The following is a 15,925-nucleotide window of genomic DNA, read 5'->3' on the forward strand; positions in this document are numbered from 1 at the left end:
CAGCGGCCACGGCTCACGGGCCCAGCCGCTCCGCGGCACGTGGGATCCCCCCGGACCGGGGCGCGAACCCGGTTCCCCTGCATCGGCAGGCGGACGCGCAACCGCTGCGCCACCAGGGAAGCCCTCAGTCCTGTGGTTTTAAATACCATTTAAATGCTCATAACTGCAAATTTATATTCTCAATACTTGTTGCTAGAACTCCAGATTTGCATTATCAAACTTGGGTTTCTCAGAGTATCTACTTGAATGTCTTATATGCATCTCCAACTTATGTCCCAGAGTCCAGCTTTTCTCCTAAAACTCGCTCCTCCTGCAAGCTCCGTGTGTCCGTCAGTGACATCACCACTTGCCCCGTCGCTCGTGTCAGAAACCCTGCTGACGGTTTCTCATTCCACATCCAGCTCATCGGCAGGATATACTTAAGAGTCTAATGGCTTGCACTGCTGCCCCCAGCGCCTCTGGCTCGAGCCACCACCATCTCAGCTCTGCCATCATGACAGCCTCCCAGGCGGTCTCTGTGCTCAGTCTGTTCAGCCTGCAGCCGCCAGGTTAATCAACAGTAATTGACGGCACATTCCAGGTCAGACATCTACTGGTGGTGGAGCCAGTGCTAAAACTCAGACCTTGTCTTCCAGTTATGCCACAGCCCTTATTCCAGATGCATGGAATGTGTCTGGTGAAAAGAACTTTGTCAACTCTATCGAGTTTACAAGCATCTAGAAGCATGTGGGCAGATTGTCACCAAATGCTGTGTTGATAAGGTTCAGAGAAGACAAGATAACTGACATCTCTCCTTCTTGCTCCATGGTGGTGTAAACTGTTCCTGACTCATTTTATTAGAATTTCTTAAAAAAAAAAATTGTGCTTAATTTATACCTTTTAAACACCTGACCCCTCATACTCTTATTTTCTGAAGCTATTGTAAAAGTCAGCATACAGTCATGTCAAACATTTTTATCTTTTTCATTAATTGATACTGGATTTTATTTAATATTTTATCCATTGGCCAGAATTTTTGCAGCAGTGTTCCATTTTTTGTTAAACATGCCTCTTGTGTTCCATCAGCAAGGATGATCCATACATACAGGTTTAAGATCCACTTTCTAATCATGGTAAGGAACTGTCATATACCTAGTTTTTATTTTAAATGGGTTTAAATTTTATTGAACATCTATTATAGTTTATTTAAATTTTTTTTACATTTTTAATAGTATTTTTTAATATCTAATAATCCTTGCATTCCTCAGACAAACTACCTTGCCAAAGCGAAGTATATGCTTGAAAAAATGGCACCTTTCACCAAGAAAATATATAAAACAACTGAGCATGTTGTTGTAGGGGATTGATAGTTAGAATTTGCCAAGCACCTTTACTGTTTAAAAGGACAGTTTATTTTGTTGATAGGTTTGTTTTATTTTATAGATTCTGTGGTAGAATACATTATTTAATAGTGTTCTTTTTGAATCACCTTCTTAAAGTAAGTCCTTTATGCTTGCACAACTTACTTTTCATTATAGCATTATAATCATGCTTTGAAATTTTTTTCTTTGGATGTTCTTGCTGTCAGTTATTATTGTTTCTGAGATAATAAACGAGGAAACTATAAATGTTACAATAGAAAACATTGCCTAATAGATATAAATTATTTTCTTTTCCAGAGATTCCAGACATTTTAAATGCAGGTAATCTGAAAACTTTTAGGTGAGTCTGTCTCTTTTGTTCTTTGAAGCTGCAAGTAAAATACGTAAGAGATAAACTTTCTTCCCTTTTGAGTCTAGACGTTAGAGCTGAAAGAAAATTAGGGGGTTCTTTTTAACCTCTCCTCTTTCATCAGTTGAAGTAAGACTTTTCCTACGTTGTCCGCATACTGTTTGCAGCACCCCCCTCTGGAGAAGGTGGCTAGTGGGAAGTGGCGTGGGGAGATGGCCCAGCGGGCTCTCGGATAGCGCTGTGTGACGGCGACCAGTGAGGAGGGTTTCCTGTTTTCAGTTTTCAAACGTGGTTTCTTTGTCTTTAGAACATAATTTTTATTAATCATTTTGATATTAGCTAGACCATGTTGATCAGTCTGAAATTTTAATTGAAATTAGGTACATTTAAGTCCGTATTATTTGAAACCCTTAAGCTTATTTTATATTTTTATACTTCTGAATTCATAGTAAATATTTAATATTCATAAAATATTCGCTCTAATAGAATTTATTGATCATATTTAAGAAGGGGTTCACTTTGTAGCCTAGGTACATGTATTTATAAGTACATGGAGCTTAAGATTATACATTAATTTTTTTTTGCCTGTAATGTTAAGTAATCAGATATATAAATGTTCTCTTTATTCCTAAAACTATATGTTCTGCTTCCCCCAAAGAAAGCCAGAAATGAGAAGAAATTAGCCTAGACTGTTAGTATCAGAGTTCAGTTCTCAGAAGAATCTTCACGTTGCTCGTAAAGTAATTGAACATGGGATGGTCACAGAAAAGCTGGGGTTGAAGAACTAAAAGTTTTCTATTATAACCAAAAAAATTGTTTGATTACTAAAACAATTGTGATCTACCATTGTGTGTGAAAAGAAAAACCTTTTCTGACTGTGCATTTCGGAGATTTTCCAGGATGATGTAGTTCCTACTTCTGAGATTCTTGATATCATATATGTCCTAATAGAGGGGAGTGTTCGGGTTAGGGAGAATAAAAGAATGGAACGGAGTTTCCTTGTAACTTCTGCCTAATATTTGCCTGCATTGCTTTGGAAATTTTGAATATGTGGAATTCTCTGTGCAGTTAACCGCTATTGTAGGTTAATGAGAAAGTGCAGTAAGTATGGAAAAAGCAAACCTCGGTTCTTGGGACATTATTTTTTTTTCTAGTGCATTTATATTGTTTCCTTCTAGTGCATTTGAATCTGCTGTAAATTGATAAACTTTCTTCTGCTTAGTTTTGAGTGTTGACTTTATTACTGCCCTGCCTCACCCCTCACCCACCCTCTGCGTTCTCTCCTTTGCCCAGGGAATGGGATTTCGATCTGAAGAAATTGCCAAACATTAAGACGAGAACAGTCTGTGCTAATGATGCACTGCCTAAGAAGCGTAAGAGGAAAACTGTGACGGCCGAGGGCCGAGATTTAGGAGAATCGGAGCTGAAAGATGAGTCAGGTGACACAGACGAGGAAATGACTGCAGCGGCCTAATTGTCTTTACTTGAGTTGAAAATAAACAATTTGAGGACTTCAAGTTACACTTGAATTGATTATGGCAAATAATTGTCTCTACACAACAGTTTGCTGTTTAGCTTATTCCCTTATAGGATGAGAATCCCGTTTTCAGTTTCAAAAACAGTGTTATGATTTTAACTTAAAAATGAATGTGGCTTTATGTTTACATTAAGTTGTTAGACTAGGTAGAAGTGCTCTGCAAAATCCATTTAATCTGAATTTCTGGGGCTGGGAGAGCAATATGAACGAGGACAAAAAATGTTGTAAACTTTCCCCTCATGTTTACTTAGAATCAGCTAATCTCACGTTTGGGGCACGGGCAGCAGCTGTTTGCTAGAAGGTTACTGTGGTACTTCTTGAGCAGTGACGACGGCAAAATTGCCTTGTAGCAATATGTTTTACTCGTCTTCCTCTTACACATTAAAGCTATTTTCTTTCCTTTTAAAACAGGGAGAATGTGATACGGAATTCATATACATTTATGGATTGCTCGTTGCTGTTATTTATTAACTCTGAGCCAGAGTTAGTTAAATGGTTTAAAAAAACCGGTAACTGTTCTTGTTTTGTTGCTCTCCTGCATTTAACCTGTTATCTTGACAAAGGGGATGAATGATTTCAGGTTAGCTCTTTTGGTTTGTATATTATTGTTTGCTTTCTCATTGTGAAAAGTGATAGGTTTTATTTGTGGAAACGGAGCTAAAGATTAGAAAACTAGTTATTTCAATTATCTTATTTTTTCTTCTAAGAGATAGGTTAACCTGACACATAACTGTATTTCTAGTATCGTGAAAAACATGGATGTGGTTGAATGTTCTTCACAGAACTTGTTAAATGCAGGTATCTTCTAGTCCGTTTTCTAAAGAATGCAATGCAAGAGTATTTGAGTATTTTCAAGGGAAAAAAAGTGCTGTATGACGTAACTAGGTATCAACTAAGTCTGGTTAACAGTTTTTTTACTTCAGAAAAATAAAACATTTCTATGATTTTACTTCTGAAGGTTCTAATTATTTAATGTTTAATGATTTAACTGATGCTGCCTTGCTTTGGCTTTAAGTAATCTGTGCAAAAGTATGGTTTTATGGTTATATAATAAGTTCCTATCTCTTTAGTCATTGGAAAGTTTCCTTCTCCTTTTTTAGGGGGAGGGGATTCATTTTTAGTTTCAAAATGGCCATCAAAACTGAGTCATAAATTACAGTAAAGAGAATAAAAACCGTTTTATCTGGTCTGATATTTAAAAAACGTTACTGTTAGGTAAATAACTTGTGAAAATGGCAGATCATTCTCCCCCTCAAACATTTGTCCCTGGTTTTCCCTATGCTTTCAAAGCAAAAAGTATAACAAGCTATACTGCTTGGAACCAGGACAGATCAATATTTGTTGAATGAATGGATTTAGGACGGTAACTGTCCCGTGACTCCTGGCTGGACCACAGTAGCCTAAGAGATCATTTGTCTTCAGTGCTCTCAAACGGCCCTTTAGCCACTGTCTATAGAACATGTTCTTTCTGCAGTGACACTTACCCGGCCCCTTTTCAGGGAGTGTTACACCTTTGTAAGGTCGCTGCTTCAGTCCATGGCCGTGGAACAGAGTAAGAGTAACACTTTGTTGGCATTTCTGTGTAAACCAGTGGCTGGCAAATAGTAAAATGGAATGGCAGATAGTATTGTAAATATTTGAGATGTTGCAGGCCAAATGCAGTTTCTGTTGCATATTCTCTTGTGTATGTGTGTGTGTGTTTTACCACCCTTTAAAAATATAAAACCCATTGTGGCCGTACCCAAATAGGCTGCAGGCTGGATTTGGCCTGCTTGCCACAGTCTGCCAACCCCTGGTCTACATCAGCAAGCTGAACTCCATGGACTTGGGCTAATGATAACGTTTCTGAGCTCAGACCCGGTAACTGGTATCTGCAGTCTCTGTTCCTAATATCTGGCCACTTCTTGCCTTGCAGACGTAGATCTCTCTTTGGGACTCTGTTCACCTCAAATAGCCTTTTCTACTCTTGTAACGCTTATGCTTCAGGGCAGGAGGTTGAATAGGTGTCCGCTTTGGTATGTTTATTTGATGGGGTATAATTTTATTTCTGGCCACTTTTATTTTTTAAAGAAGTTTTGGGTTCACATCAAAGTCAAGAGGCAGGTAAAGAGATCTCCCATCTACTGCCTTGCCCCACATGCACAGCGTCCCCGCCAGCCTGCCCCTGACTGACGTCCCCTGCCAGATGGTACCTTTGTTACAGCTGATGAACCTGCATTGACATCCAGCACGTTTGGAATGAAATTCACATGCTGTACCATGGCCAGCGAGGCCTGAGATGTTCTGATTCCTGACGGCCTCTCCAACCTCAGCTTGTTTCCACGTGCCCTTGGCTGGCTTCATTTCAGACACACTGGCCTTCTGTCCCTTCCTAGGGTAGGACGGTGCTCTGCTGGCACCCTGATGACTGTGTGTGTGCCCACCGAGGCCAGGCTTGGGCGCAGCTAGCCTGAGCCTTAGAAGAATGCTGCGTGGTCTTCTTGGAAGAGGAGGACGTAGGATGCTTGTGAGGAGGTACCCCAGGGCACTCCACATTTGCCTCCCTGTCTTCTGGGGAGGACAAGTGAGACAGGTTGTCATTGCCTCCCAGGTTCTGATGAAGTATGAGACTTTTCCTGCCTCAGTCTCGGGCGTAGCTGCAGGCTGCAAAATTGCTTAGCCGCGTCATGGAATCGGCTTCTCAGCAACGGGCGTCCTGCCCCGGATATTGTGTTATCCCCTCCTCTGGCCCCTTTTTTTCCTGTGCCTTCCTTGGGACGAGACTCATGGGGAGTTGGCACCTCTGTTCATCTGTCTTTCGCCGTCTCTGTAAGTAATGAACTTGCTCTGACAAGGGCTTGTTTCCTTACTGGCTGAATCTTGCCGGGCGTTTCTTGTTCAGGACTTTGCTGCCTGCCTTGCCATTTCCCTGAGTTAAAGCATCCACCCGACCCTTGCTGCCCTTGGTACCCGTCACAGCTCCCAGTTTTAGATCACTAGCTGAACACACAGTGACAATGATCTGTGATCTAGGTGTGTTGTGATTTGGGAGTGTGGGTATCCAACTTGGGCAGAAGAACGAGCTCATACAATTGGTCTAAAAAGCCGGCGGGCACCCTGGCCAGGCAGTCTGTTGACCCACTGGATTCAGGCTTAGAAGTTGGGGCTTTGGAGGGGGACGTTTTCTTCACTAATCAGCAAACCTCCTCTTAGGTTAGAAATAGATTCCAAAGTCTTTCTCTTAGTATTTATTATCTCTGGGGAGAAAAATGCTGTCATATTTTTTTGTATATCCAAGCCTTATTCATGAGAAAATACTTTCTCTAGATTACGTAGCGATTTTTCTTAAAGTTTTTTTTTTCTTCTTCTTTAAAACAGGGTTTGAAAGTCTGTATAGTTTATTTGCATTGGTTTTCCCTTGTTAATGCACCTGTCTAATCCTTCCTAACACGTCATGGGTTAATCAACCTATGTAGGCCTTAAAATATGTTCAGACCCTGCTTAAAAACCCAGACCATTATAAAATCTTAAGAACTCGGGCTTCCCTGGTGGCGCAGTGGTTAGGAATCCGCCTGCCAATGCAGGGAACATGGGTTCGAGCCCTGGTCCAGGAGGATCCCACATGCCACAGAGCAACTAAGCCCACGAGCTACAACGACTGAAGCCCGTGCTCTGCAACGAGAAGCCCACGCATCGCAACGAAGAGTAGCCCCTGCTCGCCACGACTAGAGAAAGCCCGCACACAGCAACGAAGACCCAACGCAGCCAAAAATAAATTTATATATAAAAAAAAATCTTAAGAACCCAAGGCTGTTTGAATGTTGCAGGTACAAATCTGCAGAAATCCAGGTAAGAGGCAAAAAATATAGAAACCACAACAAAGGTTTGGATCACTTGTTTAATATACAAAGTCTGTCTTTCACAGGTAATTATTTTCTTTTCCTTAATTTGTCTTAGTACACGTTATTCACAAAACAGTAAATTGTTAATGCAAGAGAATTAGGTAAAACCGAAAAAAGGTACGAATGCTCAATCCCCGAAATTGCACACAGTTAAAATAATTTTTCCTTGTTTGTTTTAATGCAGTTTCAAATGGGCTTTCTTCAGATGTGGAGGAAACACTGCAGCCCAAAATAACAGTACTTCCTTTCAACTGTATGGATAGGTAAAATAGCACCTTTGGGCTGACTTAAGGAAAGAAAACTGATTTTCATCTTTCTTAATTAAAGTGTAAGTCCTACACAATTATTGTATGACAACTACAATAATAAGTTTTAAGAGCTCTACTTTGTTCCAGAATATTCATTGGCATGGCAAGGAAAGGTAAATTGTGTCAGGCAGATGCAAAAATCTTCCTCCCCACCTCACCTCCATGACAATTAGAGTATCTTAGTGACGTCATTGCTCTAATGAGCTAGTCTTCCAGCCCAAATAAATAGATGTTTTAGGGACCTTTTGCAAAACAAGATAAATGTGACTATGTGGCCATCTCTGGGACTATAATCACATGTAACAAGCTCGGAGTGAGATTTAATCCTAGGGCATTTTGAAAGACTCCAGAGTATATATACCTGTCTTCCTTTTATTTCTCTATTGCTTTATAGCCCAAGTCGATGGGAACATTTTTGTTTTGTTTTTTTACATTTTGTTTGTACATTTGTTTAATTGCCCTTTGGGCTTCACTTTAAAAAAAATACTGGATTTCATTTGTTTACAATTTAATCTTTGATCTTACACAGTTAGAGTGACAGTTCTTTAAAAAATCAACAGCATAAATGTATGTTTTCTGGTATTGATAATACCACAGATTCATGATGATAAAAAGCCAAGGTTTTAGCAGAACTATAAGTTTATTCTTCAATTTCAGTTCTTTGTTTCAATTCCATTTTATTTCTTACATAAGCAGGTGAGCATGCTTCAAAAAATTGCCATTCCGGAGAGCAGTTTTTCTTTCTGAAGGGTATATCCAGTCCACAAAAGTGTTGTCACGAAGCCAAACGCGGTCATCCAAAGGACAAATGTACCATTGCCACACAGAACAGAAAAGAAAATAATCAACATTAGGTTTTAAATGCACATAGTTACTTCAGATTGTTTGAACTACCAACAGCCATTATGGGAGAACTTTTAAAGATTTAAATTCAGGAGTTCAGCGTTTAAAAAAGAGTAGCAGAATAATGTTGACTTTTAATGTGTTAGGGAGCTATATTATTTTCTCATTTCAAGAAAGTCAAAGCCTATTCAAGTTCATTTTGAGAATTTACGTATGGTTTTAAAACGCCATGTCATTTTTTATCATTAATACAGTAATGCTTATCTTTACTTTTCATTCTAGAATTTCTTAGTGTTCAGTATGCCCCTTAATAAATTATTATTTATTAAGCCAATTGTCTTCCACTGTGAAATTATGCACTTACCTATACTGCTAAAGTTTGGACAGAATTTAAATGGTATTTATGGTATAATTCAGATAAATCATCCTTTTCCCTACAGAGCAAACAAGAGAAATCAACATTTCTTTGTCTGCTGGTGGCTAGATTTTGTTCCCTCAGGAATATTTGTAAACAACTGTTGCCATTGCTAAACCTCAGGAGAAATGGATTAATAAAATGTTTAGGAAAATTATCAGAAAAAAATGAATCCCCTTTAATCCCTTGGGTGAGGTGCCATGGTTAAATCCCCTAAAGCTTCATTATCCATGAGTGTATTTATCTGAAACCTTGAAAATGGACATTTAAGGAGTTAATACAAAGTCCAGGTTGTTTAAGCTTCATATATTTTTAATTACACCACTATGTCCGTATTTGTGCAGAAATTTTGGTCCAGTTTAGTTGCCTCAACTTAGTTTTTCCTGTGCCTTCATTCCGAGCTCCTACAGCAAGTTTTAAGAAAGATGGGTTTTAAACCTTTTGTTTCCTGCCCGACTGAATACCTTGACGTTTTTCTCATTTATATACAGGAACAAACACATGCCACACACACACAAAGTCGATACTGTTGACCTTTGCTTTATTTCTAGGAACTGGGACTATCTGGACTCGGTGTCAGCCACTACTCGTATCGTATCAAAGTTCTCCTCAGTAGAAGGTAATTTCTCTTTTCTTTCCCTATGGTAACCTGTGAGGAAAAAGCCGACTGACAATTACAAAGTGCATCAATGTGATACCCAGATTTGTGCAATGTGATACCCATGCTTTGGTTCTATGGCCATCACGGTTGCCTTTTCACAATAATAAATACGACAGCTAGCAAAAATAAATCACCTCATTTTATGTAAGACATCTCTCTTTGACAGGCCACTATATTTATAATCATTAATCTAGCTCACTGCTATGTCATTCACACTTTTTACATGAATATGCAAAGAATACAATAATCAACTGAACTGTCAAACCTAAACAGTTCAATTTATTACTTATCACAGGATCTGTTGAATATTTTTGCCTCCCAGCTGAGCAAGGGGAATACTGTCAGCTTTTTAAAATACAGTCTAAATGCTTGGTTATAACTACTCATCTGTCAAGTTGACACCTCATTAAAAAAAAAAAGGTACGTTTGACTTAACAAAGATATTAAATTTTTATTTTCCCTATTATAAGTGCTTCATAGTAGCAAATAAGTTAATTTCAGAACTTACGACAGGCAGATTGCTTTATAGTTTTGTTTTTTCACCCTTTAGAGAAATGGTAACTTCATCTAACTCTTAACCAAGATATTTAATTTGATTAATTTAGTGCTTTGTAAAATAGTATTTGTGATACTTTGAATAAAAGAATGAATTAAGCTGCTGTTTTGAAAGATTCAGTTGTTAAATGAAGCAGAGGCTTTGTCTCTAATTTTAGGGCTGCACTAGCCAATAAGTTTACTTGAAATTGAGCTATGCTGTAAACATACTGGATTTTGAAGACTTGGTTCATAAAAAAAGCTGTAAAATAACTCAATACTTTTTATATTGATGACGTTGAAATGATAACTTGGGTATATAGTGTTAAATAAAATATATTATCAAAATTCATTTCACCTATTTTACTTTTTCTAATGGGGCTACAAGAAAATTTAAATGTGCATATGTGGCCTTCATTTGTGGCTCACATTATATTTCTGTTGGACAACACTGTTTTAGAGGGTCCAGGTGGAGTATACAAGGCTTCTGTGGGTATTTAACAGAGCTAATTAAACCCAAAAATCTCTGAAAATCATGATTTAAACATAAGTCCAAGTATTAATACTTCAAATGTGTATTGCATCTATTTTAAAAACATGCATCTGTCAAAACAACTGGACTCCACTATAGCCATAAAAACCTGTTAGCTGTCGAAGTATGAATATCAAAATATGCATCTTCTGAGTTTGCTTCTGATGTGCCTTAGGGATAATGCAGATAATTTCAAGCTTAAAACCAAATGTGTTTGTCATTTCCAGATGAGAGAGTTAACATTACAAGGCCCTAGAAGAAAGACATGTTGCAATTCAAGTCCGTATTCTTAACCTTGTCCTGTTACTGTGAAGACTCATGGGTCTGTCCAGTTAGTCTCTCCTCATTGCCTGAAAGCATCCCTTGCTCCAGCGGTCCTTGTCTCACAAATCATTCTCCAGCCAACTTTTCACATTTTCTCTTCACGCTTGAGACTGCTTCATGGGATCCTGATCATTTGGTGTTTCTTCTCCTTTCCTTTTTGAGCAAAGTGAGGACAAATGAGTCAGAAAGAGGAGAGAAGATAAAGAGGGTGACTAACTCAGGACCACTTCTGTCACTTGTAGTGGCTGAGGGCCAGGCGATACTCCAGTGACACGCTCCCAGCTGGCCCCATCACACGGGTATGACTTCGGGGGGGCCGCCCTCCGAAGGTGGCAGCGCGTTGGTCCCCGTTTGTAAGGCAGGCACTGCCCCGACCTCCTTGGCATCCGTGTTCACCGTGCAGGAGCAGTTCTTCTCCAGCCTCTTGGCCGTGTCGGGGCAGTTCTGCACAAAGATCACGCGGTTGTAGGCCTTCAGCCTGCGCCACAGCTGAACGTAGACCTTGCACTGTACATACATGAAGACCAAACCTCCCGTGAAGCCGATGGCCACCACAACCAGTTTTGTCCAAAATGGCCATTCAAGGACACCTTTGAAATAAAAGAGAGAACATTACCACCAAGTCTTTATTGATGGATTTGGTGATTTTTTTCCTATGGTTCCTTCAAAGGATCATGCCAGCCTGTTAATATTTCATAGATCAGGAATATATTCTTAACAACTACTAAAAATTATAAGCTGATTGCTTAATTGCTTTAAATATTCTCGAGGTATTGCCAAAATTGTACATGAAGAAATTCTCTCCCCTACCACTGTAATGATGTCTCTCATCTCTCTCTTAGCCATCAAGAACCTACTGTGATCATCAGATACTACATCAGATACTTCGACATTTATTCCTTACAGCTAAATCTTTAAGGAAGGATAGTGCACATACTGAGTGAAGGAATCAGACTTCAGAATCCTCTTAAGGTAATGTAATAGGTACATGCGTGGGATTGTACCCATGGGTCCCTTCCCCACCCTCATTACCTTTAAAATTAAAACAAAAAAAGAGAGAGAAAGAAAGAAGCTGCCACATCTCAGAATTCCTGAGTACAGACATGCATAAGATTTAGGATTTTAGTCACTCGTTTTGTCAATCTTATATTTTGCTACTGAGAACCATCTCTTTCTTAGACATCAATCAATATTTTCTCTTAATTTCCATCACCATAACTGGAAATGGACTGTCTTTCACAAAAGAGTTTTTAAAACTCTGTCACGAGCGTTTCTGTAACTACAACAGTATTTATGCCGCAAATAATTATAAATGTTAAATATATGACGGTCCAGAGACCACCTCTTGCCAACATTAGGATGGTACGGAGGATGTGATAGCTGCCTTCATTCATGTGAGAGGCTGTCAAGTTAAAGAGAAGGGTGGGTTGGAAACCACACTTTAGGGAAGTCGGGTTTTACTTACTTATAACAGTGAATAGAGTTATAAGAAACGTCCTGTCTGTCTTTTGTAAGAGTGACATTTATGAATACATTATGCTTCTGGACGCAAAATGGACCCCTGCTCCGTTTGCCTCACGTTGAAGGGCTTGCCTTGCTCCGTAATCCTGTCTGGGCAAGGACAACAGGCCTGACTCACTGAGCTGGGGGTACCGGCAGCTTACAACTGGGGGTAGTTGTGTGCCCCCGGGCCACTGAGCGGACTCTGGAGATGTTGATCGTTATACCTGGTGTTGGGCGGGTGCTGCTGACTTGGTAAGTCCTGTGATGCTGCCTTGCCAGCATCCCGCAACGTGTAGGACGCCAAGGAGTTACCTAGTCCAAAAGGCCGATGGTGCTGAGGTTGAGGAACCCTGTTGTAGAAGATGATCACAAGTTTCTTTATTTAGAAATCTGCAGGGAAGACTCAGTATACAAATAAGACATCTTGGAGTTCTCCACATTTAGAAGGATTTTTGCTCTCAGCGTTCAATTGAGCAGTAATGTCTCCTTGTTTAGAAGGATGTTAACCACAGACAAGCTGAAGTGTGTTTTGTCGCCCATTTTTAGGGAAACCCCCATGTATTCCATCTCATTTTCCCCTCTGATTCCTAAATGACACTACCACCTGTGCCCTGGAAGTGCCTGGAGATTCTCTCCTTCCAAGCCTCTGCCCGTGATATTTCTTCTCTCAGAATTTTGCTTCTCTATTTCTGAATGTCTACCTGTCCCACAAAACCTGACTCAGAAATAATTTCCAGCTGGGAATAAACGTTCTCACTCTTCCAGTTTCATGTTATTTTTTACACTTGTGGCATGAGTCGCTCTCTGACATAAGTTATTTGTTCTCTGCTGTGCCATAATCTTGACAGTGCAGGATCTACGTCTGCTTGGTCTTTGTTTTCCACCCTGCCTTGCTCAGTGGACATTTTAAGGATGAATGAAAGCTTTTAAGTTCTAACTTTGATATATGTATTTCTCTGTCTGACTTCCTTCACTCAGTATGACAACCTCTAGGTCCATCCATGTTGCTGCAAATGGCATTATTTAATTCTTTTTTATGGCTGATATTCTATTGTATATATGTACCACATCTTCTTTATCCATTCCTCTGTCAACGGACACTTAGGTGGCTTCCATGTCCTGGCTATTGTAAATAGTGCTGCTATGAACATTGGGGTGCATGTGTCTTTTCGAATTATGGTTTTCTCTGGATATATGCCCAGGAGTGGGGTTGCTGGATCATACGGTAGTTCTATATTTAGTTTTTTAAGGATCCTCCATACCGTTCTCCATAATGGCTCTAACAATTTACATTCCCACCAACAGTGCAAGAGGGTTCCCTTTTCTTCACACCCTTGCCAGCATTTGTTGTTTGTAGACTTTTTGATGATGGCCATTCTGACTGGTGTGAGATGATACCTCAGTGTAGTTTTGATGTGCATTTCTCAACTAATTAGTGGTGGTGGGCATCTTTTCACGTGTTTGTTGGCAATCTGTATATCTTCTGCGGAGAAATTTCTATTTAGGTCTCCTGCCAGTTTTGGATTGGGTTGTATGTTTTTTTGATATTGAGCTGAATGAGCTGCTTGTAAATTTTGAAGATTAATCTTTTGTCAGTTGCTTCATTTGCAAAAGTTTTCTCCCATTCTGAGGGCTGTCTTTTCCTCTTATTTACGGTTTCCTTTACTGTGCAAAAGCTTTTAAGTTTGATTAGGTCTCATTTGTTTATTTTTGTTTCATTTCCATTTGTATAGGAGGTGGGTCAAAAAGGATCTTGCTGTGATTTATGTCATAGAGTGTTCTGCCTAGGTTTTCCTCTAAGAGTTTTATACCGGCTGGCCTTATATTTAGGTCTTTAATCCATTTTGAGTTTATTTTTGTGAATGGAGGTAGGGAGTGTTCTAATTTCATTCTTTCACATGTAGCTGTCCAGTTTTCCCAGCACCACTTATTGGAGGCTGTATTTTCTGCACTGTATATTCTTGACTCCCTTATCAAAGATAAGGTGACCATATGTGCCTGGGTTTATCTCTGGGCTTTCTATCCTGTTCCATAGATCTACATTTCTGTTTTTCTGCCAGTACCATACTGTCTTGATTACTGTAGCTTTGTAGTATAGTCTGAAGTCCAGGAGCCTGATTCTTCCAGCTCCATTTTTCTTTCTCAAGATTGCTTTGGCTATTCAGGGCCTTTTGTGTTTCCATAAAAATTGTGAACTTTTTTGTTCTAGTTCTGTGAAAAATGTCATTGGTAGGTTGGTAGGGATTGCATTGTGTAGATTGCTTTGGGTAGTAGAGTCATTTTCACAATGTTGATTCTTCCAGTCCAAGAACATGGTATATCTCTATCTGTTTGCGTTGTCTTTGATTTCTTTCATCAGTGTCTTGTAGTTTTCTGCATATAGGTTTTTTTCTCCTTACGTAGGTTTATTCCTAGGTATTTTATTCTTTTTGTTGCAATGGTAAATGGGAGTGATTCCTTAATTTCTCTTTTAGATTTTTCATCATTAGTGTGTAGGAATACAAGATTTCTGTGCATTAATTTTGTATCCTGCTACTTTACCAAATTCATTGATTAGCTCTAGTAGTTTTCTGGTAGCATCTTTAGGATTCTCTATGTCTAGTATCATGTCATCTGCAAACAGTGACAGCTTTACTTTTTCTTTTCTGATTTGGACTCCTTTTATTTCTTTCTCTTCTCTGATTGCTATGGCTAAAACTTCCAAAACTATGTTGAATAACAGTGGGGAGAGTGGGCAACCTTGTCTTGGTCCTGATCTTAGTGGAAATGGTTTCAGTTTTTCACCATTGAGAATGATGTTGGCGGTGGGTTTGTCATATATGGCCTTTATTATGTTGAGGTGAGTTCCCTCTATGCCTACTTTCTGGAGGGTTTTTTATCATAAAACTGTGTTGCATTTTGTCAAAAGCCTTTTCTGCACCAATTGAAATGATCATATGGTTTTTCACCTTCATTTGTTAATATGGTGTATCACATTGATTGATTTGCATACATTGAAGAATCCTTGCATTCCTGGGATAAACCCCACTTGATGATCGTGTATGATCCTTTTCATGTGCTGCTGGATTCTGTTTGCTAGTATTTTATTGAGGATTTTTGCATCGATGTTCATCAGTGATATTGGTCAGTAGTTTTCTTTCTTTGTGACATCTTTATCTGCTTTTGGTATCAGGGTGATGGTGATCTCGTAGAATGAGTTTGGGAGTGTTCCTCCCTCTGCTAAATTTTGGCAGAGTGAGAAATATAGGTGTTAGCTCTTCTCTAAATGTTTGATAGAATTTGCCTGTGAAGCCATCGGGTCCTGGGCTTTTGTTTGTTGGAAGATTTTTAATCACAGTCTCAATTTCAGTGCTTGTGACTGGTCTGTTTATATTTTCTATTTCTTCCTGGTTCAGTCTCTGAATGTTGTGCTTTTCTAAGAATTTGTCCATTTCTTCCAGGGTGTCCATTTTACTGCCATATAGTTGCTTGTAGTAATCGCTCATGATCCTTTGTATTTCTGCAGTGTCAGTTGCTACTTCTCCTTTTTCATTTCTAATTCTATTGATTTGAGTATTCTCCCTTTTTTTCTTGACGAATCTGGCTAATGGTTTACCAATTTTGTTTATCTTCTCAAAGAACCACCTTTTAGTTTTATTGATCTTTGCTATTATTTCCTTCATTTCTTTTTCATTTAT

At 39.2% G+C, this 15,925-nt stretch overlaps 2 protein-coding genes and 1 long non-coding RNA gene across 3 annotated transcripts in view; 2 read left to right on the plus strand and 1 right to left on the minus strand.

Moving 5' to 3' along the window:
* Window positions 1–3,218, plus strand: part of TMA16 (translation machinery associated 16 homolog) — a 32,723-nt gene extending 29,505 nt beyond the window's left edge. Inside the window, exons 6-7 of the mRNA XM_007115960.2 lie at window positions 1,659–1,701; window positions 3,004–3,218. Of these exons, the coding sequence (XP_007116022.1) occupies window positions 1,659–1,701; window positions 3,004–3,184 (224 nt within the window). The 3' untranslated portion in view covers window positions 3,185–3,218. The remainder of the gene's footprint in view (window positions 1–1,658; window positions 1,702–3,003) is intronic.
* Window positions 3,219–7,469: 4,251 nt separating this feature from the next.
* The window catches only part of LOC112065677 (uncharacterized), a 14,993-nt gene continuing 6,537 nt past the window's right edge, over window positions 7,470–15,925 (plus strand). Inside the window, exons 1-4 of the long non-coding RNA XR_003680447.2 lie at window positions 7,470–9,313; window positions 9,651–9,775; window positions 10,649–11,044; window positions 11,588–11,717. This is a non-coding gene — a long non-coding RNA (uncharacterized lncRNA). The remainder of the gene's footprint in view (window positions 9,314–9,650; window positions 9,776–10,648; window positions 11,045–11,587; window positions 11,718–15,925) is intronic.
* The window catches only part of MARCHF1 (membrane associated ring-CH-type finger 1), a 544,235-nt gene continuing 539,346 nt past the window's right edge, over window positions 11,037–15,925 (minus strand). The window contains exon 8 of the mRNA XM_055085795.1: window positions 11,037–11,335. Coding sequence (XP_054941770.1) covers window positions 11,037–11,335 — 299 coding nt within the window. The remainder of the gene's footprint in view (window positions 11,336–15,925) is intronic.

Source organism: Physeter macrocephalus, chromosome 7 (genome assembly GCF_002837175.3).
Source record: "Physeter macrocephalus isolate SW-GA chromosome 7, ASM283717v5, whole genome shotgun sequence".
Classification (NCBI taxonomy): Eukaryota; Metazoa; Chordata; class Mammalia; order Artiodactyla; family Physeteridae; genus Physeter; species Physeter macrocephalus.